The sequence below is a fragment of the Muntiacus reevesi genome, chromosome X (genome assembly GCF_963930625.1).
Source record: "Muntiacus reevesi chromosome X, mMunRee1.1, whole genome shotgun sequence".
Classification (NCBI taxonomy): Eukaryota; Metazoa; Chordata; class Mammalia; order Artiodactyla; family Cervidae; genus Muntiacus; species Muntiacus reevesi.
Window position 1 is genome coordinate 16,714,388 of NC_089271.1, and position 23,485 is coordinate 16,737,872.

Consider the following 23,485-nt stretch of genomic DNA (forward strand, 5'->3'; position numbering starts at 1 on the left):
AATCTCCTTTGCTCTGTTTTACTTTTGTGCTTGCCTGTGCGGGACAGAGCCACAAAACACACCGCCCTTCTGTTCCCTGACTGGGGAGCTCTACCGAGTCCCTCACTGGGCACGGTTTGGCAGCAGCCACTGAAATGGAGTGTGTTCTCCTTCTTCAGTGGTGTCTGATAGGCTAGAGAGGTGAGGCCTGAGGAGCTGGTTTCTGGTCCCACGTTGTCCTGTGGTGCCCCCCTTTCTCTTAGTGAACAGCATTAATTAAAAAGGAATACCAAATTTCATGGCCTTTCCTTCTATTTCATCACTTGCACTTTTCTTAACTCTTAATTCATTGGAGTCTCATCCTTTGCGAGATGGTAAGGCAAGTATTCTTTAGGGTTTATTTGTAATATAACACGTCCTTTTGTCTAAAAGGTAGTTCAAAATCTGTGCTGTGACTACAGTTGACTGAAGTTCAATTACTGTAATAAATGTATTCCAAATTTCAAAAAAAAAAATAAATAAATAAAATATAAAAAAAAAAAAAAACAGAGAAAAAAGCAGTGGCTTGTCTGAAGTGACTTGCGCATTCCGGCAGGACTAGGTCTAAAGCAGCTTTCCTGTCACTAACAAGTATTATGCTCCCAAGACTCCTCATCTTCCATCACACCCCCAAGACTGGTTCCTTCCCAACAGAGTGATCATGGTCCCTTATCTAGCCACTATTTCTCTGACCTTGAAGCACTGGTTTGATGGGGGCCCTGAGCCCTGTAAATCAGCCAGCTACAGACAAAAGGACTGTGATATTACACAAGTTTTATTTTGGATGCTCAAATATCACAAGGAAAGAAAAATAAAAGCTTTACCCGGCTGGAAAATTGGAATTTACGAAACTGAGCAGTAAGGAACTGAAATTGAACACAGGATTGCAAGGCCATGCACTGTGGGGATGAGTGGCTAGAAGTTAGTACTCATGGGGACAATGATTTAAAAACCTTACATCTATTCCTGTCGAATCACAGGAAATCCCATTAGACTTTGATAATTTGTATGAATTTTGAACTTTGTATGATTTTTGGTTTTTAAGAATTAAGCTGTTTCTGACTTTATTGAAGGACCTTTTGAGAACTAACTGTATGTAAACCTGACATTCTTTTTCTTTAACCAGGTTATTACTGTATTTTCTGCGTCTAATTATTACGAAGAAGGTAGCAATCGAGGAGCTTACATCAGAATGAGTTCTGGTACGACCCCCCAATTTTTCCAGTACCAAATAACTAGGGCAACGTGCTTCAGGCCTCTTTACCAAAGGTGTGTATACTCTAAGGAGCTTTCTGAGCTCTGGTACTGGTGACCACATAGAACCAGTCCAGAGTGCCTAAGAGCAGGCTCGGGATTGAAGAAAACAACTTACCTGTTGCTCACTGGTATAAACAAAATGAAATAATTCCAGAAACCAAGTGGTGAATGTGCTCTTACTTGAAACCAAGAGCAGTAGTTCTAAAGCAGTCAGCATCCATGAACAGTCCCTAATTGAATGTAAGGAAAAGAAGGTGTCTGTACCTACCCAGTCCCGTAAGCTCTCACCTTTTCTGCCCCCAATCACAACCCAGTCGGTTCTGGCCTCCTTGTCCCTTCTCTACCCAGAAGTGTGTATGATGGAGTTGAGTGTGTCTCCCTGTGTGATGGCACTCATACCTTACCTTTATTTTCCCCCTTTGACATTATCTTTTTAATATTTTTGTATTGTAAAACAAATAAATTTGTTGTTAGGTGAGCTAAAACAAAGTTGTATAAAGAAAATATTAATGATCTCTCCCAGTACTTCTCAGTAATTTTTTTCCGCAGAGGCAGCTGAAATTAATAGCCTGGAGGGGACCCTTCCACCCTCTTCTCCTTGCTCCTACAAAAATAGACGAACAATTTCTGATTCATTGAACTTAAATGTTGAGCACCTACTATATGTCAGACACTGTTTTAGGCACAGGTGATATTGAAATAAACAAAATAGGCAAAAATTTTTTTCATCATCAAAGCATATCCCAGTGGAAGGAGAAAGGCACTAACAACATACATACTTTTTTTTTTAACAAAGAGAATCACACTGCACAGTCTATTCTGCAACTGACTGTTTCCCTAAAGATTATATTGTGAATATCACTCCAAGTCATACATGTAGACATAACTCATTCCTTGTAGTAGATGCATAGTATTCTATATTATATGTATGCCATAACAATTATGGATAGCTAAATCGTATTCAATTGATGGCCATCCAAATTGGTTTCAGGGTGTTGTACTTAAAAGCAGTACTGTAACAAACATTCCTCTGTGTGTATTTGTGTACATACATATATACACATATTCATAAGTTTTTAGTGCTTGTTCTAAACATAAAATTTTAAAATGTGGGATTTATATGTTTGAAATTTTGCTAGGTACTCCAAAAAAGTTGTAACAGTTAACAATCTGGAAAACAGCATATTAATTTCTCTACATCCTCATTAATCTCCAATTTTATTACCCTTCTCCATTTTGACAAATGGATGGATAAAAATGGTAAATCTCATTATTTTAATTAGCATTTTTTTAGACAGCTGAGTTTATCCATCTTGTTTTTGGACATTGCGTTTTCTTTTCTTTGAATTTCCTGTTTATCATATTCCCCCATTTTATATTGGACTGTTTGTCATTTTCTAATAAATTTTTAGGAATTTTTTGCATTTGAGGGATGGAGGACTTTTACAGGCATGTTTGCATATATTTTGTTGATGTCTTGGTATTGCTGTAGTTCTATGAAATCACATTTTTATAATTTCATTATAACTTTTGGATTTTCACCTGTGGTAAAAAATTGTCTCCATATTAATTGTGTGTGTGTGTGTGTGTATATATCTATACACATATATAATTTATTTTAACAGTTTTGTTGACAGTTTACTAGGTTAAAGTATACAATCCAGTGATATTTAGTATATTTACCCAGTTGTGTAACACCACTATAATCTAATTGTTGAATGTTTGTTCCATCCTGTAAAGACAACTTGCATCCATTAGCAGTCATTCATCATTATCACCTCCCTCATCACAACTCTAGTCAACTACCAGTCTATTTACTCTCTGTATAGATTTGCCTATTCTGGATACGTCATGTAAATGAAATTAAATAATATGTGGTCTTTGTGACTAGCTTCTTTTACTTAGCACACTGCTTTTGGGGTTCATTCACATTGTGTGCATGTGCTCATCACTTCAGTCATGTCTGACTCTTTGCGACCCCATGGACTATATAGCCTGCCAGGGTCTGCTGTTCATGGGATTCTCCAGGCAAGAATGCTGGAGTGGGTTGTCATGCACTCCTCCAGGGCATTCCCTTTGTAACATGTATCAATCTTTTTTTTTATGGCTGAATAACATTCCATTGTATCAGTAGACCTCATTTTCTTTGTCCATTTATCAGCTAATAAAAATGTGGATTAGGACTTCTGGTGGTCCAGTGGTTGGGACTCTGAGCTCCCAATGCAGGGGGCATGGGTTTTATCCCTGGTTGGGGAACTAAGATTCCACATGCCACGTGGCCAATAAATAAATAAATGAACTATTTCTTTTAAAAAGAAGAAATGTAGATTGTTTCTACTTTTTGGCTACTATGAGTAATGTTTTGAACTTTGGTGGACAAAGTTTTGTTATACATTTGTTTTCATTTCTTTTGGGTATATACCTGAAAGTAGAATTACTAGATTATATAATAACTCTTATGTTTAATATTTTGAGGAACTTAAAAGCTCTTTTCCAGGGGGATGCATGATTTTACATTCCCATCAGCAGTGTATGTGGATTCCAATTTCTCCACATAACCCTTGTTATGATCTTTTTGATTATAGCCATCTTAGTGGATGTGAGGTCTTGATTTTGATTTGTATTTCCTTACCTACCAGTGACTTTGAGGATCTTTTTGGTTCTTATTGGACATTTGTATATTGTCTTTGGAGAAATGTCTGTTTCAGATCCTTTCCCATTTTTTTTTTTTGACTGTTCCATGTGACTTATGGGATTTCAGATCCCTGACCAGGGATTGAACCCAAGCCCCATCAATGAAAGAACCAGAGTCCTAACCACTGCACTGCCAGGGAATTCCCACCTTTTTTCATTCTTAATTGAGTTATTACACTTTTTACTATTGCATTGTTAGAGTTGTTTATATATCATATATTTGTGTCACTTATTAGATATTGTGGTTGTTCAGTTTCTAAGTCATATCCAACTCTTTGCAACCCTAAGGGGTGCAGCATGCTAGGCTGCTCTGTCCTCCACGATCACCTGGACTTTGCTCAAACTCATGTCCTCTGAGTCGGTGATTCCATCCAACCATCTCATCCTATGTCGCCCCCCTTCTCCTGTCCTCAATCTTTCCCAGCATCAGGGTCTTTTCCAATGAGTCAGCTCTTTGCATCAGGTGGACAAAGTATTGGCGCTTCAGTTTCAGCATTAGTCCTTCCAGTTCAGGGTTGATTTCCTTTAGGATGTACTGGCTGGATCTCCTTGCAGTCCAAGGGACTCTCAGTAGTCTTCTCCAACATCACAGTTGGAAGGCATCAATTCTTCAGTGCTCAGCCATCTTTATGGTCCAGCTCACATCCGTACATGACTACTGGAAAACCATAGCTTTGACTAGATGGACCTTTGTCGGCAAAGTGATGTCTCTGCTTTTTAATACGCTGTCGAAGTTTGTATGGCTTTCTTCCAAGGAGCGTCTATTAATTTCATGGCTCCAGTCACCATCTGCAGTGATTTTGGAGCCCAAGAAAATAAAATGTGTCACTGCTTCCACTTTTCCCCCATCTATTTGCCATGAAGTGGTGGGACTGGATGCCATGATCTTAGTTTTTTGAATGTTGAGTTTTAAGCCAGCTTTTTTTACTCTCCTCTTTCTCCCTCATCAAGAGGCTCTTTAGTTCCTCTCCACTGTCTGCCATTAAGAGTGGTATCATCTGCATATCTGAGGCTATTGATACTTCTTCTGGCAATCTTGATTCCAGCTTGTGCTTCATCCAGCCCGACATTTCGCAGGGTATACTCTACATATAAGTTAATTAAGCGGAGTGACAATATACAACCTTGTCATACTCCTTTCCCAATTTTGAACCAGTCCGTTGTTTCATGTCCGGTTTTAATTGTTGTTTCTTGACCTGCATACAGGTTTTTCAGGAGACAAATAAGGTTGTCTGGTGTTCCCATCTCTTTAAGAGTTTTCCAGTTTGTGGTGATCCACGTAGTCAAAGGCTTTAACATGGCCAGTGAAGCAGAAGTAGATGTTTTTCTGGAATTCCCTTGCCTTCTCTGTGAACCAACGAATGTTGGCAATTTGATCTCTGGTTCCTCTGCCTCTTCAAAACCCAACTTTGTGCATCTAGAAGTTCTTAGTTCACATACTACTGAAGTCTAGCTTGAAGGATACTGAGCATAACCTTTCTAGCATGTGAAATGAGCGCCATTGTCCAGTAGTTTGAACATTCCTTGACATTGCCCTTCTTTGGGATTGTAATGAAAACCGACCTTTCCCAGCCTTTGGCCGCTACTGAGTTTTCCAAATTTACTGACATATTGAGTGTAGCACTTTCACAGCATCATCTTTTAGGATTTGAAATAGCTCACCTGGAATTCTGTCACCTCTACTAGCTTTGTTTGTAGTAGTAATGCTTCCTAAGGCCCACTTGACTTCATACTCCAAGATGTCTGGCTCTAGTTGAGTGACCGTACCATCATGGTTATCCGGGTCATTAAGACCTGTTTTGTGTAGTTCTTCTGTGTATTTTTGCCACCTGTTTTTAATCTCTTCTCCTTCTGATATGTACTTATTGTTTCTATTCTTTATTGTGTCTGTCTTTAGATGAAATGTTCCCTTGGTATCTTTAGTTTTCTTGAAGAGATCTCTAGTCTTCCCCATTCTGTTGTTTCCCTCTAGTTCTTTGCATTGTTCACTAAGAAGACCTTATCTCTCCTTGCTATTCTCTGGAACTCTGCTTTCAGAGTTTCTTTCCCTTTCTCCCTTGCCTTTCTCTTTTCTTCTATTCTCAGCTATTTGTAAAGCCTCCTCAGACAACCACTTTGTTCTCTCACATTTCTTTTTCTTGGGTATGGTTTTGGTCACCACCTCCTATACAGTGTTAGAAACCTCCATCCATAGTTTTTCAGGCACTCTTGTCTACCAGAGCTAATCATTTGAATCTATTTGTCACCTCCATTGTATAATCATAAGAGATTTGATTTAGGTCATATCTGAATGGCCTAGTGGCTTTCCCTACTTTAAGTCTGAATTTTGTAATAAGGAGCTCATGATCTGAGCCATAGTCAGCTCCCAGTCTTGTTTTTGCTGACTATATAGAGCTTCTTCATCTTTGGCTGCAAAGAACATAATCAATCTGATTTCAATATTGGTCATTTGATGATATCCTTGTGTAGAGTCCTCCTAGGTGGTGTTGGAAGAGGGTGTTTCTTGTGAACAGTGTGTTGTTTTGACAAAACTCTGTTAGCCTTTGCCCTGCTTCATTTTGTACTCCAAGGCCAAACTTGCCTGTTACTCTGGGAAATCTCTTGACTTCCTGCCTTTGCATTACAATCCCATAGGATGAAAAGGACATCTTTTTTGGGTGTTAGTTCTAGAAGGTCTTGTAGGTCTTCGTAGAACAGGTCAACTTTAGCATTTTGATATTAGTGGTTGGGGCATAGATTTGGGTTACTGTGATACTGAGTGGTTTGCCTTGGAAATGAACTGAGATCATTCTGTTGTTTTTGAGGTTGCACCCAAATACTGCTTTTCAGACTCTTGTTGACTACGAGGACTACTCCATTTCTTCTAAGGGATTCTTGCCCACAATAGTAGATATAATTGTCACCTAAATTAAATTTGCCCATTCTCGTCCATTTTAGTTTACTGATTCCTAAGATGTTGATGTTCATTCTTTCCATCTCCTGCTTGACCACGTTCAGTTTACCTTGATTCATGGACCTAACATTCCAGGTTCCTATGTAATATTGTTCTTTACAGCATCGGACTTTACTTGCACCACCAGGTACGTCCACAACTGAGCATCATTTCTGCTTTGGCCCAACTGCTTCATTCTTTCTGGAGCTATTAGTAATTGCCCTCTGCTTTTCCCCAGTAGCATATGGGACACCTTCTGATGTGGGGGGGCTCATCTTCTGGTGTCATGTCTTTTTTCCTTTTCATATTGTTCATGGAATTCTCATGGCAATGGTTTGCCATGGCAGTGGTTTGCCATTCCTTCCTCCAGTGGACCACGTTTTGTCAGAACTCTGCACTATGACCTGTCTGCCTTAAGTGACCCTGCACAGCATGGCTCATAGCTTCATTGAGTTATACAAGTCCCTTCACCACGACAAGGCTGTGATCCATGAAGGGATTTTAGATATAAGATTTGTAAATTGTCTCTCCTATTCTATAGGATGTATTTTTACCTTCTTGATGTTATTATTTGCAGTGCCAAAGTTTTAAATTGTGATGAAATCAAATATATCTATTTTCTCTTCTTTGCTTGTGATGATGTATGTAAGAAGATATTGCCTAACTCAGTTGTGAAAATTTATTCTATGTTTTCTTCCAATAATTTTATAAATTATCTTTATAGATTAAGCTCTTACGTTTGATTTATATTTGACTCATTTTGAGTTTATTCTTGTGTATGGTATGAGGTAGGGGTTCAACTTTATTCTTTAAAGTTGAACCAGCAACTTTTTAATTGTCCCAGCAACATCAGTTAGAAAGACTATCCCTCCCCTATTTGACTGTCTTGACACACTTGTCCAAAATCAATTGACCATAAAGGTATGGCTTTATTTCTGGACTTTATGTTGTACTCCATTGACCTATATATCTGTTCTAATGTGAGTGACACACTGTCTTGATTAGTAAAGATTTTTTGTAAGTTTGAAATTGGGAAATGTGAGTCGAATTTGGCTCTTCTTTTTTAATTGTTTTCCATGTGAATTTTAGAATCAGCTTGTCAACTGCAAAAATGCCCACTGGGATTTTGATAGGGATTATTTTGAATCTGTAGATCAATTTGGAGCTATTGCCATTTTCTTGACTGATTGGTTCTTTTATCATTATAAAATATCCCTCTTTATCTCTAGTAATAGCTTTTGTCTTAAAATCTATTTTGTTTACTATTAATTTGGCCACTCTAACTCTCTTATGGTCGGTGTGTACATGGTATACTTTTTCCTTTCAAACTCTTTGTATCTTTGAAGCTAAAGTATGTCTCCTATAGACAACATGTAGTTGTATCTTGTTTTTTTAATCCAGTCTCACAATCTGTTTTTTAAATTTATTTATCCATTCACCTATGATGTCAATTTTGATATGGTTGGATTTGCATATGCTGTTTTGCTTTTTTGAGGGATATGTGACTGATAACTAGTTTGTTCCTCTGTTCTTCCTTTATTGTAAATTTATTTTTGTAAATGGTCTGAGGTAGAAATTTAGCATCCAGACATTGAGTTAATTATGCTAGCCCCCATTTTAAAAAACTGTCCTTTTCTACTGAATTTTAATTCCTGCTTCATCATATATATTGTTCCCATATATAGTTAGTTGTATTTACGAAAATTCCATTATATTCTATTCAGGTATGTATCTTTCTTCTCAATGCCTGCTCTTTAAGTAAGTTAAGATAAATTCCAGCATCTTCTATAGCAAGTCCCTCTGTTTTCCTTCTTGTCTTGGACATTCTCATGCACTAATTGTTCATGTGATTCTTTGAAACCAAAAAGAAAACACCAGTGATAATCCTTTTAAAATTTCATAAAACATGTGCACACGTACATATAAACACATTCACCACCTAATAATATGTTATGTGTGAGGTTAAGCAACTTATTTAATGTAGAATCTGGTAAGTGGCAACACAGTATATTAAAATGAAACAGAACAGAATGACTTATGTAACTTTCACCTAACAATTATTTTCTTAACATAGGGTGAATGCTATTGAAAGTAGTGCCATCAGGATGTTAAAAGAGAGAATGATTTCACGAAAAACTGACCTCACTCGAGCTTTCCAACTTCAAGACCGCAATAAATCAGGTAAAAAAAAAAAAAAAATGTGATGCTTACCATTTCTTAACATACCAGGTTCTATACACATTCATTTTCTTTGCTGTCTTAAAAGTTCAGTTTTCTACTTTTACCAGTGAAGGATGATAGAGATAAAATATAATCCATTATATGCTTGGAAAAAAGCATATTCTTCCTTTTCTATAAGCGTCTTTCAACTTAACAACAACCACCATGAATTAGACTTCAATTCTGGTAATATGTTAGACTAGATACTCTGGAAAGTTCTCCTGTTAAGAGACAGGTAGATTCTAGAGGATGCAGGATTTTAATGCATTTACCAGCCTCACAGTAATTAAAATAAATCTCTAGGCTATATTTCCTCTCCCTGCTAGTGGATTTTTGAAGCTGCATGTTGGAGCATGGAGCAGCAAGCAAGCATTATAGGCTCGATTGCCTTGGGGGCAAATGCTAATATTGTTGTAGCAGTCAATCTTGGGATTAACTGTAGGATAGTAGAAAAGATGAATAAGCTGAATTTGAGACTTCCAACATTGAGGCTAGATCCTCAAAGTGACCAGAGTAATCCTAGGTCTGTAGTGCCCTGACTCCTAGCAAGCAAATGCAAATCCATGTTCATGGGAAGTGTCCCTAATTTATGCCACTAATATATCCAGAGAGTGAGATCAGTTAATATGGGGTCGCAACCAAAGATCCCCAAACAAACAAGGAGAGCATGAGTGAGAGTCAGCAGAAACAATAAGCAACAGATTTAGTTTCCCGAGGATATCATATATTGGGATTATCAAATGCAAAGTAAAAATTACTAGGAAAGAAAATGTTTAAAGAAATGAAAGATGGAGTCACAAGTATGCATTTTAAAATGATTTAAAGAATCATTTTGATTTTATATAGATATAAAAATAACTTTTTAAAAAACAAAACAAATGGGTTAAATACAAGATTAGATATTGCTTAAAAAGAATTAGAAAGATTAAGAATAAAATGTTTAACATACATCTAATCAGGGTCCCAGGAAGAGAGACTGTAAGAGAGAATATATTTTGCATGATAATGGCTGAGACTTTTCCAGGATTGTTGAAATAACTCATACTCACAGGTAAAGAGGAACAGTGATTCTCAAATAGGATAAGTAAAATCAAATTCACACCTACACACACTTGTGGTGAAACTGCAGCACACCAACAGCAAAAAGAAAATCTTAGAAGCAAGCAGAGGAAACACACATTGCTCAAGAGACAACAGTTAGAGTGACATCAGCCTTCTCAAAAGTTACAACAGAAGCCAGTAAACAGTGGAATCATATGTATAGGTAGTCCCCAATTTATGGTGGTTTGACTTATGAGTTTTTGACTTTAAAACTGTATGAAAGCCATATGCATTGAGGAGAAACATATTTTGAATTTTGACCTTTTCCCAGACGAGCAATATATAGTATGATGCTCTCTCATGCTGGGTGGTAGCATTGAGCCACAGTTCCCAGCCATCCAGGTGATCACAAAGGTAAACAACTGATAGATTTACAACTATCCCGTACTCATACAGCCATTCTATTTGTCACTTTCAGTACATTACTCAATAAATTACATGAGATAGTCAACACTTTACTATAAAATAGGCTTTGTATTAGATGATTTTGCCCAACTCTAGGTTAATGTAAGTGTTTTGAGCACATTTAAGGTAGGCTAGGCTAAGCTATGTTGTTCAGTAGGTTAAATGTGTTAAATGCATTTTTTACTTATGATATCTTTGACTAATTATAGGTTTATTGGGCTATAACCTCATTTTAAGTCTAGAAAGATCTATATAAAACATTGGAAACAAACAAAGTAGGAACAACTCTACTAATATCAGACAAAGTAGACTTCAAGGAGATACACATTACTAGAACTATAAAGAGGTATTTTATAATAATACTCAGTTTTCTAATTGAATCCATTTTAAATGTGCATGTACCTATTTATATAGTCTCCTTAAAAACTATGTAAAACAGAAATGGACTGAACAAGTAGAAGTTGAAAAATCTACTGTCACAGTGGGAGATTTTAACACTCTTCTCTCAGGAACTGAAAGTATAAACAGACAAAAGTTTAACAAACTTTCCCTAAAAGACATATGTCGAATTCTATCCAGCATTGCAGAATATACATTCTTGTCAAGCATAAATGGAACATTTACATTTGACCATTAAGTGGAACATAAAGCAAATCTCTACAAATTTTGTATTGGAAACATATAGAATAAATTCTCTGACATAGTGAAATTAGCTACAACTTATATTACATAAGGTAGCTAGAAAATCCCGTTGGGCTTGGAAATGAGGAATACACTTCTAAATAACCTTTGTCCTTAGCAGGTAAGTGTGTGGTCAATGGTCTTGGTGGGGGTATCAAATGACTACTCTTTCTTGAAAGCAGTTTGGCAAAATATATCAGAAGCCTTAAAGTGTACATACCTTTAGATCTAGCAATTCTACTTCTAGGAATGATCCTAAGAAAATAATGGAATGATTTCACAGCCATTAAAAGAATGATGGAGGTTTATGTTTATTAACATAGATGCATATCCATGATTGTAAGTAAAGAATCAGGTTAGAATATCTGTTTATTGTGTATGTGTGTGTTGCCATATGTAATACACATATATGAAACATATGGTATAATGTGTATTTGGCTTTAAGAAATATAAAATATTGTACCTTTATATATATCCATGTTTATACACATAGAAAAACAGTACAAATAGTAATGTTTTCTGTTTATTCAGAATCCTTTCAAATGAACATATCTTTAATAATCAGAAAGCAAAAGTATATTTTGAAAAACTACATGTAATATTAGAGGATGAAAGGATATTACCTAAGAAAATGAGACATGAGCAATATGCTCAAATGTTAAAAGTAATCTTATCTTTTATATCCTTTTGTGTTTTCAAATCTTCTATTATAATTATACCTTACTTTGTTAGTAAGAAAAAGGGAAAAAGATCTAGCATACCCAAATTCTGATTGCTTACCCGTAACAGTAAGGAAAAGATCCATGGAATCCCTAAGGCTTTCTTTAGTTAATCTTCCCTCAGAACTGTGGGGTCTGGTAGACAGATGATAAAGGGTAGCAGAGGCACCCAGGCCTCAAAACCCAGACTGTATGCTTGCTCCATTGGTGAGGTTGCATTTTTTTAAAAATCAACTTATCAACTAATTATATGGGCTTTGTTGTTGTTGTTGTCGTTAGGAAAACTTTCTATGGGCCAGTGGGCTTTTTCAATGGAGAATGTTTTGGGGCTAAACTTACCATGGAGATCACTGAGTTCTCATCTTGTAACCAAAGACAAAGATGGAAATATTGACTACATGTCTGGCTTCCAGGATGTCCACATTCAGAAACCTGTGAAAGAGGTAAGTGAAACAGCACCAGTTAAAACCTTGCTGGCACCGAATATCCTCTGGACAACTTATGAGTTCCTTAGTTCTTTGAAAAGTTGGGAGTGGAATTGGCTAGTGGATGGGCATGGCAATCTTAGAAAAAGAGCTAAGGGTGGTGTTCCAGGTACATTGTGATCTGTTCAGGAAATTTGTCTGTTGTAAGGATAGCCAAAATGAGAAGAGATGAAAAAGTTTCTGCAAGCAAATCTCTGTCAAATATGTGATTCTTGTCTTAAGTGCTGTTCAGCAGAAGAACAGATATGAAATCTGTCTTTCATGCAATACACTTTTTAAAACACTCAACACACTCCTATTAACTGCCAGTAAGTATAGATACCAAGAAACACAATTAGAGATACCAAGGGAACATTTCAGGCATAGATAGGCACAATAAAGGACAGAAACAGTATGAACCTAACAGAAGCAGAAGATATTAAGAAAGGTGGCAAGAATACAAAGAAGAACTATACAAAAAAGATCTTAATGACCTGGATAACCACAGTGGCATGATCACTCACGTAGAACCAGACATCCTGGAGTGTGAAGTCAAGTGGGCCTTAGGAAGCATCACTATGAACAAAGCTAATGGAGGTGATGGAATTCCAGCTGAGCTATTTCAAATCCTAAAAGATATGCTGTTAAAATGCTGCACTCAATATGCTAGCAAATTTGGGAATCTCAGCAGTGGCCACAGGACTGGAAAAAGTCAGTTTTCATTCCAATCCCTAAGAAGGGCAATGCCAAAGAATGTTCAAACTACCGCATAATTGCACTCATTTCACATGTTAGCAAAGTAATGCTCAAAATCCTTCAAGCTAGGCTTCAGTGGTATGTGAACCAAGAACTTCCATATGTACAAGGTGGATTTAGAAAAGGCAGAAGAACCAGAGATCAAATTGCCAACATCCTTTGGATCATAGAAAAAGCTAGAAAATTCCAGAAAAACATCTACTTCTGCTTCATTGAGTATGCTAAAGCCTTTGTGTGGATCACAGCAAACTGGAAAATTCTTCAAGAGATGGGAATACCAGACCACCTTACCTGCCTCCTGAGAAACCTGTATGCAGGTCAAGAAGCAACAGTTAGAACTGGACATGGAACAATGGACTGATTCAAAATTGGGAAAGGACTGTGTCTAGGCTGTATATTGTCACCTTGCTTGTTTAACTTATATGCAGAGTACATCATGAGAAACGCTGGGCTGGATAAAGCACAAGCTAGAATCAAGATGTCAGGAGAAATAGCAATAACCTCAGATATGCAGATGATACCACCCTTATGGCAGAAAGCAAAGAGGAATTAAAGAGCCTCTTGATGAAGGTGAAAGAGAGTGAAAAAGCTGGCTTAAAACTCAACATTCAGAAAACTAAGGTCATGGCATCCGGCCCCATCACTGCATGATAAATAGATGGGGAAACAATGGAAACAGTGAGAGACTTTATTTTCTTGGGCTCCAAAATCACTGTGACTGCAGCCATGAAATTAAAAGATGCTTGCTCCTTGGACGAAAAGCAATGACAAACATAGACAGCATAGTAAAAAGCAGAGACATCACTTTGCCGACAAAGGTCCATCTAGTCAAAGCTATGGCTTTTTCAGTAGTCATGTACGGATGTGACAGTTGGACCATAAGGAAGGCTGAGTGTCAAAAAAATTTATGCCTTCAAACTGGTGTTGGAGAAAACTCTTGAGAATCCCTTGAACATCAAGGAGATCAAACCAGTCAATCCTAAAGGAAATCAACCCTGAATATTCACTGAAAGGACTGATGCTGAAGCTCCAGTACTTTGGCCACCTGATGTGAAAAGCCAACTCATTGGAAAAGACCTTGATGCTGGGAAAAATTGAAGGCAGGAGGAGAAGGGGACGACAGAGGATGAGATGGTTGAATGGCATCACTGATTCAATGGACATGAGTTTGAGCAAACTCCAGGAGATGGTGAAGGACAGGGAGGCCTGGTGTGCTGCAGTCCATGGGGTTGCAAAGAGTTGAACACAACTGAGCGACTGAACAACAACAACAAAGTATAGACTTACTGATATGATATCTTATACATTAAGAATTTTAAAATTTAGAATTTCTTATTAAAATGGGAATATCCCAGGGAGAATTGTCAGACCTTCGGTGCTTATCAGCAACTAGTTACAATATTGGGCTGAAAGTGAGCTGATGGGATCTAGGACTGGGGTGATTGTTTGCAGGGGAGATGAAAAGTTGATCAGAGAAAAGGAAGTAAACGTGCATATGGGAAGCTAAAATATCCATAGGAAGGAGACTTTTGGCTTCACTTGAGAGACAGTTTACCATGGTGACTAAGCTCATAGGCCTTGGCTTGAAGCCAAGATATAAATCCCACTTACTAATTATGTGAACCTTCAGAAACTAACTTTACCTGTTTGTCTTCCAGTCTGTAAAATGGGCACAATAATAGTTGTGTTCCTTGGGCCTGTTGTTGAGGACTGAATGAAATAATCCATAGACACTCTGAGTGCAGAGCCTGGCACACAGGTGCTATCAGTAAATATTGGCTATTGTTATTTACTCCTTCCAGATTCACTTTGGACCATCCCCTGAGGAACACAGGCTGCAGACACTACAGAACCCAAGAGCATGGTCTTTTATCTGATTTAAGAGGGTTGGGTCTCCAAGGAAAGCTTGCCTTCTCAAATTTCGATCTAAATCACATACTATGAATTGGTGACCATGTTGTGTGTTTGTTACTTTTACTAAAATTGATCTGTTATTAATTCTATATGTTTTAACACTTAGACAATCTTTATTTTAGGTTCAGTCTACTCTAATTGAAACAGTGTACAGATACCGATCTGACCTGCAAATCATCTTTAATATCATTGACTCTGATCACTCAGGTAAATTTGCTTTGATTGGTTCAGTAGCAGTAGAAAGCAAAGGCTAGTCTGTTTATTTGAAACCAGAACTCTGTTTTCATCTAATGCATTCTTCATCCAAACTTGATTTAACTCAGGGAAGAGGGAGAGCATGGGGATAAACTCATGTTTAATATTACTGTTTTTTTTTAGTTTGGCCACAAACTCTCTATTCAAATCCATATGGTACAGGCTTATGTATCCATTAGTCAGACAAGACCAGCTCCTTTTGTAAATCACCAGCACAGATGAAAAAAGAATTAACTGTCCATTTAAAAATCATAATTATTCCTAGCGATAAAAATCATTCCTAGAATTCTGATTCTGTTTTTTGGACTGAGGACTATGAAAACTCATTTTCTGCTTAGGTGTGATGCACAATTATTTATTTTCAAGCTTTAAAAAATATCATCAGATAATCCTCAATTGCAGAGAGCATTAAATACCAAAAAATCATTAATCAAAACACAAAAGTAAGTTACTGCCTGTAGAAAATGGTGGAGCCATTGTTTACAATCCTCTTATTGAGTCTCAAGGCTAATTTTCCCTTTCCTTTGATGTAGCTCTCCTCTCTACCCTCCTTCCATGTCGCTTGCCCTTAGGTTTTAGATCTTGTAATTTCTACATTACATGTATTAGTACCACAGTCTGCAGTCCCCTCCCCCACCTTTGGTTCACTGTTTACTCATTCCAGCTTTATAATAATCTCAGGATCACTTGGTAATTTAAACTGGCATATTGTTTCTTACATTTACAATCTTACTTTTCCATTTCCTTCAGTTTCTCAACAGCCAGGCATTTTTGTTGTTGCTTAGTGAATAAGTCATGATTGACTCTTTTGCCGCCCCATGGACTGTTGCCTGCCAGGCTCCTCTGTCCATGGGATTTCCCAGGCAAGAATACTGGAGTGTGTTGTCATCTCCCTCTCCAGGGGATCTTCCTGACTCAGGGATTGAACTCATGTGTCCTGCATTGCAGGCGAATTCATTACCACTGGGCCCCCTGGGAAACCCCACCCCTCCCTAGGATGGGTCTTAAAAATGAATATTCACAGCCTTCTCCTATATTCTTTCAGGCCTGATCTCCATGGAAGAATTTCGTAGCATGTGGAAACTTTTCAAAAGTCACTACAGTGTCCATATTGATGATTCCCAGTTTGATGAGCTCGCTGAAAGGATGGACTTAAACAAAGATGGAAGCATTGACTTTAATGAGTTTTTAAAGGCTTTCTATGTAGTGCATAAATTTGACAAGTTGAACAAATCAGACAACAAGCTTGCATAACAAGAATTAGGGCTTTCCCTCCTTGAAATAGTTGGCCCAAATCTCTGACACAGTCCTTACCATGACCCTTGAAATCCATACTCATCAGTAGAGAGAAGTAGACCCTAATTTATGCCATAAGCAGATGTATAATGTGGGTATTATAAGTCCCTAATAAGTTGTTATTGGTAAGACTAGGTTAAATGTCAGCTTATAGAATTTGACTGCAGTAGTGGGAGTCCCACATTGTCAGGTAGAAACTGAATTTGAGCCTAATGTTGGACTCTTGGATGCCACCTAACCAGGAGACCTGAGCAGTTTGGAAACATTGAAAAGAACCCACAGAACACCAGAGAAAGTACAGCATCTGTGAATGGCTGAGGGATGGGAGGAGGAATACCAAACTATTAATGGAATAAAGTGTTTCCATCTTTAAACTGTAATCTTCTTTGGAGATACCGTAAACCAGTGATTTTCTGTTGTGGGAGAACCACACTTCAGGGATGAGGGCCATATCAGAGTCTTGGGGGAGGCTGTTGGAGTGTATTGTTTGAAAAAGCATAATTTTTCTTGTCTATTGGAGATAAAAAGTGAATACATCCAGATGGAATCCTATAATTAATATAGTTTGACACCTTCATTGGTAAGATAGGGCTTGGTTGTACATACATTGTGAGGTTTATTCTGCCATTCTGGTATCAAACATAAGAGATTTCTACTAAAGGTGAGTACATGTTTCATTTTTCTCTAAGTTTGGGAATTCGGGATCTATCAATATGCCAGATTAGATATCAATATGCCTGCCTGCTACACACACCAGAAATAATGGATCACGTGTAACAAGTATCTTTTAGAAATGCATTGCTGAGCTGGCAGGTAAGTAAAAAAAAAACCCAAAGGCAAGGGGGAAAACAGCATAATTAAATTGCTATTATATGATATTATTACTATGGTTTAAGCGATATTAGCTTTATTTAACAATATTACATTTGGTCAGGATAGACTTTAGAAAAGAATATCATTTGGATAAAAAGGTCATTGTTGTTGCTTAGTTGCTCAATCATGTCCAAGTCTTTGCGATCCCATGGTCTGTAACCTGCCAGGCTCCTCTCTCCATGGTATTTCCCAGGCAAGAATACTGAAGTGGGTTGCCATTTCCTCTCCCCAAAGGTCATTACTGAATGCTAAAAGGAATGATTCACCAGGAAGATATAATAGTTATAAAATTATGCATCTAAAAACATAGAGTTTTAAAGGTGATAGTGCAAAAATTGACATAACTGGTGGGAGAAATTGATGGAGATTTTTAATATACCTCTGTCAGTAATTGATCACTTGCATAAAAAACTTGTGTATAGACGATTGGACAACTGAATTAATTTACCTGATTATGTGTATATGTATTCTGCAATCAGTTTTAGAGAATACACATTATTTTCAAGCTCATATGGAACATTTATAAAAACTGGTCATGTATTAGACCACAAAACATATCTCAAACACTAAGCAATCAATAACAAAGATACTACATTTTCTGATCATGATGCATGATTTTCCTAGGGAAAAAAAGAATTTGCTACAGCTAATTCAAGAGCAATAGTAGAGTCTGAAGAAACACATAACCATTAAAGAATGTGTCAATTTGACTAGGCTGAACTACAGTTCTCAGAATTCCCTTTCTTGCATGTTTCTGTTTAAGGTGGACCACGGTGGAGATTCTTAAGAGATTTGGAAGGCAAAGAGAAGCTGCAGCCATGGTGTAGCTCCTATCCACTATTGCTGAACTGCTGATTCACCTTGCTGGTGTGAAGCAGCAGCTAGGCCTGCAATTGCTCTGTGTTCCCCTGGATCCCATCAGCTGCTCTTGTTCCTGGGACCACTGTGTGGGTTTAGCTGCAAGATGGGTACCTGGGCTAGGTGTGTGTGATTAGTGCCATGATGCAACTTCTGGGCCCGGTGTGTGTTTAGCTCCGTGATGAAGTTCCTCAGGCCCAGTGTGTGTTTAGCGCCATGATGGAGGGCCCTGGCTTCTTCAGGATGCCAGGTTCTTGTGCGGTGCCAGCTTGGGCCTCTGGGTTTGAGCCTGCTCCAGATCTACCCTGTCTGCCTACCCTGTGGACGTTGAGCTCCAGAATCAGGTATGTTGTCGACAGCCCTACAGAGCCTGCTTAACCAGCTCCCACATTTGTATAAGCCACGTCTACACACACACACACACACACACACACACACACACACACACACACACACACACACACACACACACACACACACACACACACACACACACACACACACACACACACACACACACACACACACACACACACACAACACCCCACCTCCCTCACTGGTTTGGCCTCTGTTTGAACTCTGATTGATACAGAATTTGGTACTGAGAGTGGTTCCGGAAAAATAATTCAAAAAAAAAAAAACAAGTACTCTGAATGTGTATAAGCTGACGTGTGCTGAGCTTCTGCTGCATTATCTCACATGAAAATCCACTTCTCATCCTGGAATAGTTGTTTTAAGAAATATCCAATCTCTGGCAGTACCAGTTGAGTCTTTTTTTGTTGCTTCCTGAATGTCATTTGCTTATTTATTCACAGGTTTCTTTCTACAACTTTCATTTTCTCCCTTGGGCTTCTAATCTCTGGGATTAATTGTATGCCTTTATTGGAAATTTTACCTTAAAAATGTCCTCTGATTTTACTAAACATTATCGTTTAATGTTGCAAATTTATGTTGACAAGAGTTGTGCTTAACTACAATTCAATTTTACAAAGTATGTGTATATATATGTTATACAATTAAAATAGAGTTGTGAAATATCTCATTTTAAATTTATATTTCTTAATTACAAATGAAATTGAGCATCTTTTCATTAGTTGGTTAGTCTGTTTTCTTTTAAGAAAATGCTTATTCTTATCCTTTGCTTGTGTTTCTAATATCTATTTATCTTTTTCTTATTGATTTCTAAAACCCTTCATGGTACTAATCCTCTGTGGGGTTTTTTTTGGTTTGTTTTTTCACATGCTTCATAATCTTTATTTTTGAATTTCTTCAGTGTATACTGTTATATTCACAATATATTAGAATTCATAAAATTATATTTTAATAGAAATTGGAAAAATGTGATTTGGGTGTCTTAGATACCAGCCTCTTGCTATCAGAGGAAGAGTTTGGTTAATTTAAATGTGTGATTTTAAATGGCATCTTGTTACCAAAAGGTGGGGTCCAACTGCTCACCTCTCAAAAGCTGATAAACAGGCGGGATTGCTGGAAAGGAAAGTTTGCTTTATTTCAAGTGCCTGCAACTAGGGTGGGGGGCAGGACAGGAGGGTGAACACCTATCCAAAGACCAGCTCACCACCCCCACCCCTGCCCCCAACAAGCAGCGGGTAAGAGCTTTGATAAGACAGACAGAAGGAGGGTTCATGAAGAAACAGTACAGTCAGCTCTGACAGTCATCTTCAAATTGGTCAGTTCAGTTCAGTCGCTCAGTCGTGTCTAACTCTGTGACCCCATGAACTGCAGCATGCCAGGCTTCCCTGTCCATCACCAACTCCCAGAACCTACTCAAACTCATGCCCATCACGTTGGTGATGCCATCCAACCATCTCATCGTCAGTCGTCCCCTTCTGTTCCTGCCTACAATCTTTCCCAGCATCAGGGTCTTTTCAAATGAGTCAGTTCTTCGCATCAGGTGGCCAAAGTATTGGAGTTTCAGCTTCAGCATCAGTCCTTCCGATGAATATTCAGGACTGATTTCCTTTAGGGTTGACTGGTTAGATCTCCTTGCAGTCCAAGGGACTCTCAAGAGTCTTCTCCAACACCACAGTTCAAAAGTATCAGTTCTTTGGCACTTAGCTTTCTTTATGGTCCAACTCTCACATCCATACATGACTACTGGAAAAACCATAGCTTTGACTAGATGGACCTTTGTTGGCAAACTAATGTCTCTACTTTTAAATATGCTGTCTAGGTTGGTCATAGCTTTTCTTCCAAGGAGCAAGCGTCTTTTAATTTCATGGCTGCAGTCACCATCTGCAGTGATTTCAAAGCCCCAAGAAAGAACCGTTTCCCTTGTTTCCCCATGAAGTCATGGGACCAGATGCCATGACCTTAGTTTTCTGAATGTTGAGTTTTAAGTCAACTTTTTCACTCTCCTCTTTCACTTTGATCAAGAGGCTCTTTAGTTCTTCTTTGCTTTCTGCCATAAGGGTGGTGTCATCTGCATATCTGAGGTTATTGATATTTCTCCCAGCAATCTTGATTCCAGCTTGTGCTTCATCCAGCTCGACATTTCACATGATGTACTCTGCATATAAGTTAAATAAGAAGGGTGACAATATAAGGCTTATAAATAAGCCTTGACATACTCCTTTCCCGATTTGGAATCAATCTGTTGTTCCATGTCCAGTTCTAACTGTTATTTCTTGACCTGCATACGGATTTCTCAGGAGGCAGGTCAGGTAGTCTGGTATTCGCATCTTTTTAAGAATTTTCTGCAGTTTGTTGTGATCCACACAGTCAGAGGCTTTGGTGTAGTCAATAAAGCAAAACTAGATGGCAAAAGTAGATATTTTTCTGGAACCCTCTTGCTTTTTTGATGATCCAGAGGTTGTTGGCAATTTGATCTCTGGTTCCTTTTCTAAATCCAGCTTGAACATCTGGAAGTTCACGGTTCATGTACTGTTGTGAAGAATTTTGAGCATTACTTTGCTCGTGTGTGAGATGAGTGCAATTGTGCAGTAGTTTGAGCATTTTTTGGTATTGCCTTTCTTTGGGATTGGAATGAAAACTGACCTTTTCCAGTCCTGTGGCCACTACTGATTTTTCCAGATTTGCTGGCATATTGAGTGCAGCACTTTCACAGCATCATCTTTTAGAATTTGAAATATCTCAACTGGAATTCCATCACCTCAAATTAGGCATCAGTGGTTTAACCAGCGTCATCTTCATTGTTTTAAGTACAGTTGACCTTCAGTTCCAGGCTCAGTTTGTTTCCATTTCTTTAAGGCCAATTCTCAGAATTGTGGCCCCTTATGTCAGGAGTACAGTCTGGTCATCATGTAGTTAACGTCTCTACCTGGGGTTTCAGTATCTGTAAGACACCTGACAGGATATGGCTCTGAATATTATCTATAGACCTTGAGAAAGAACTAAAGGTCCTTGACTATGCTTAATGACTACATTATTATTATTTGATCTCCTTTGACTGTTTTCAGAAGAGAACAGAACATTTCTCTGATTAAACTTAGTCCTTGGCTAAAGTTTTTCCATAAATAAAAAGCAGGCAGAGGACACGGGGGCACAGACCAGAAGGTCCCATTCTGTTTCAATCTGATTGCAAAAATCAACCTTCAAAAGTGTTCTGTGGAGTGAATAACTGTCCCTTAGATGTGCCTGTGATCTCCATGGGTCACATATTTGCGTTGATATAATTTTGTTATTATCTTGGCTTCTCTAGTCCTTTAAGTTTGTAATTACCTGTCTAGAGGGGTGGGTGATCTGTACTTCCTTCAGGGAATTCTCCAGAAATACTCTTTATCTGATTAAAGCTTTTGATAAACATTTGGTGTAGTGACATCAAAATAATATGCTCTGAGAAGTGTCTTGATACACATTATACATTGCTGATTGAGTAGTACTAATCTTATGTTCTTGATTTGGGAAGCAGATAACTGACTTGATTTTTCACTTTCTGATATATTGATGTTTTCAAGCAAAAGTTTTCCTTTATTTTGTAGAATGTTCCATCAGTTTTCATTTTTAAATAGAATTGTCACACTGTAACCATGAAATAAACACAATAAACTATACAAAGGCAAAAGTAGTATAAGTAGAATAACAAAAAATATTTTACTAAAAAGTAAGATTTACCAGAGTTTTCAGAAAAGCCATACAAAGTGGTTACAAGCTTTTTCTTTCTTTTTTTAAAAAAATTTATTTATTTATTTATTTTTTTCAGTGGGTTTTGTCATACATTGATATGACTCTTTTTCTTAAAGAGGATTCTACACTTGACAGCAGTCACAGTGTTATTAGTGAGGTCGGTCTGTGATGTTTGTTTAATGCTCCCATTTTGGTTCAAACAATCGTTTGTCCATCTATAGCGTCTGAATAAAGTTAGATTTGGATAGAGAGCATATATCTAAAGAACTGGTTAGCTGCTTTAACCAGTGCAATTAGATCACCATAAAAAGGGCAGGCTGTGGTCTATGGGGTCACAGAGAGTCAGGCAGGACTGAAGTGAGCATGCATGCAAAAAGGGGGAAAGGAGTCCATAAAATTAAAACTATCTCCCCACACCAAAAAAAATAATAAAAACACCCACACCCCTGTAGCTAACCCTGACAACTTCCTTCATTTTCAGTGCTTTATACTTAAACCATGATGGGGGAAATAAATAAAACCAGAGCGGGGCCCTGCTTTTAAAAGTGTGTCAATAGCTTCCTTATCCATTCGTCTGCTGATGGGCATCTAGGTTGCTTCCATGTCCTGGCTATTATAAACAGTGCTGCGATGAACATTGGGGTGCACGTGTCTCTTTCAGATCTGGTTTCCTCGGTGAAGCTGTGGTACATATACACCATGGAATATTACTCAGCCGTTAAAAAGAATTCATTTGAATCAGTTCTAATGAGATGGATGAAACTGGAGCCCATTATACAGAGTGAAGTAACCCAGAAAGATAAAGAACATTACAGCATACTAACACAAATATATGGAATTTAGAAAGATGGTAACGATGGCCCTATATGCAAAACAGAAAAAGAGACACAGAAGTACAGAACAGACTTTCGAACTCTGTGGGAGAAGGTGAGGGTGGG

At 37.9% G+C, this 23,485-nt stretch overlaps 1 protein-coding gene across 5 annotated transcripts in view; it reads left to right on the forward strand.

Moving 5' to 3' along the window:
• Positions 1-17,086, forward strand: part of PPEF1 (protein phosphatase with EF-hand domain 1) — a 142,457-nt gene extending 125,371 nt beyond the window's left edge. For 4 of the 5 annotated variants that reach the window (XM_065915225.1, XM_065915230.1, XM_065915226.1 and 1 more), the window contains 5 exons: positions 1,145-1,287; positions 8,976-9,082; positions 12,307-12,470; positions 15,284-15,368; positions 16,462-17,086. In XM_065915225.1, the coding sequence (XP_065771297.1) occupies positions 1,145-1,287; positions 8,976-9,082; positions 12,307-12,470; positions 15,284-15,368; positions 16,462-16,670 (708 nt within the window). In that variant the 3' untranslated portion in view covers positions 16,671-17,086. The remainder of the gene's footprint in view (positions 1-1,144; positions 1,288-8,975; positions 9,083-12,306; positions 12,471-15,283; positions 15,369-16,461) is intronic. The other variant, XM_065915229.1, reaches the window with a different exon arrangement.
• Positions 17,087-23,485: the final 6,399 nt, after the last annotated feature.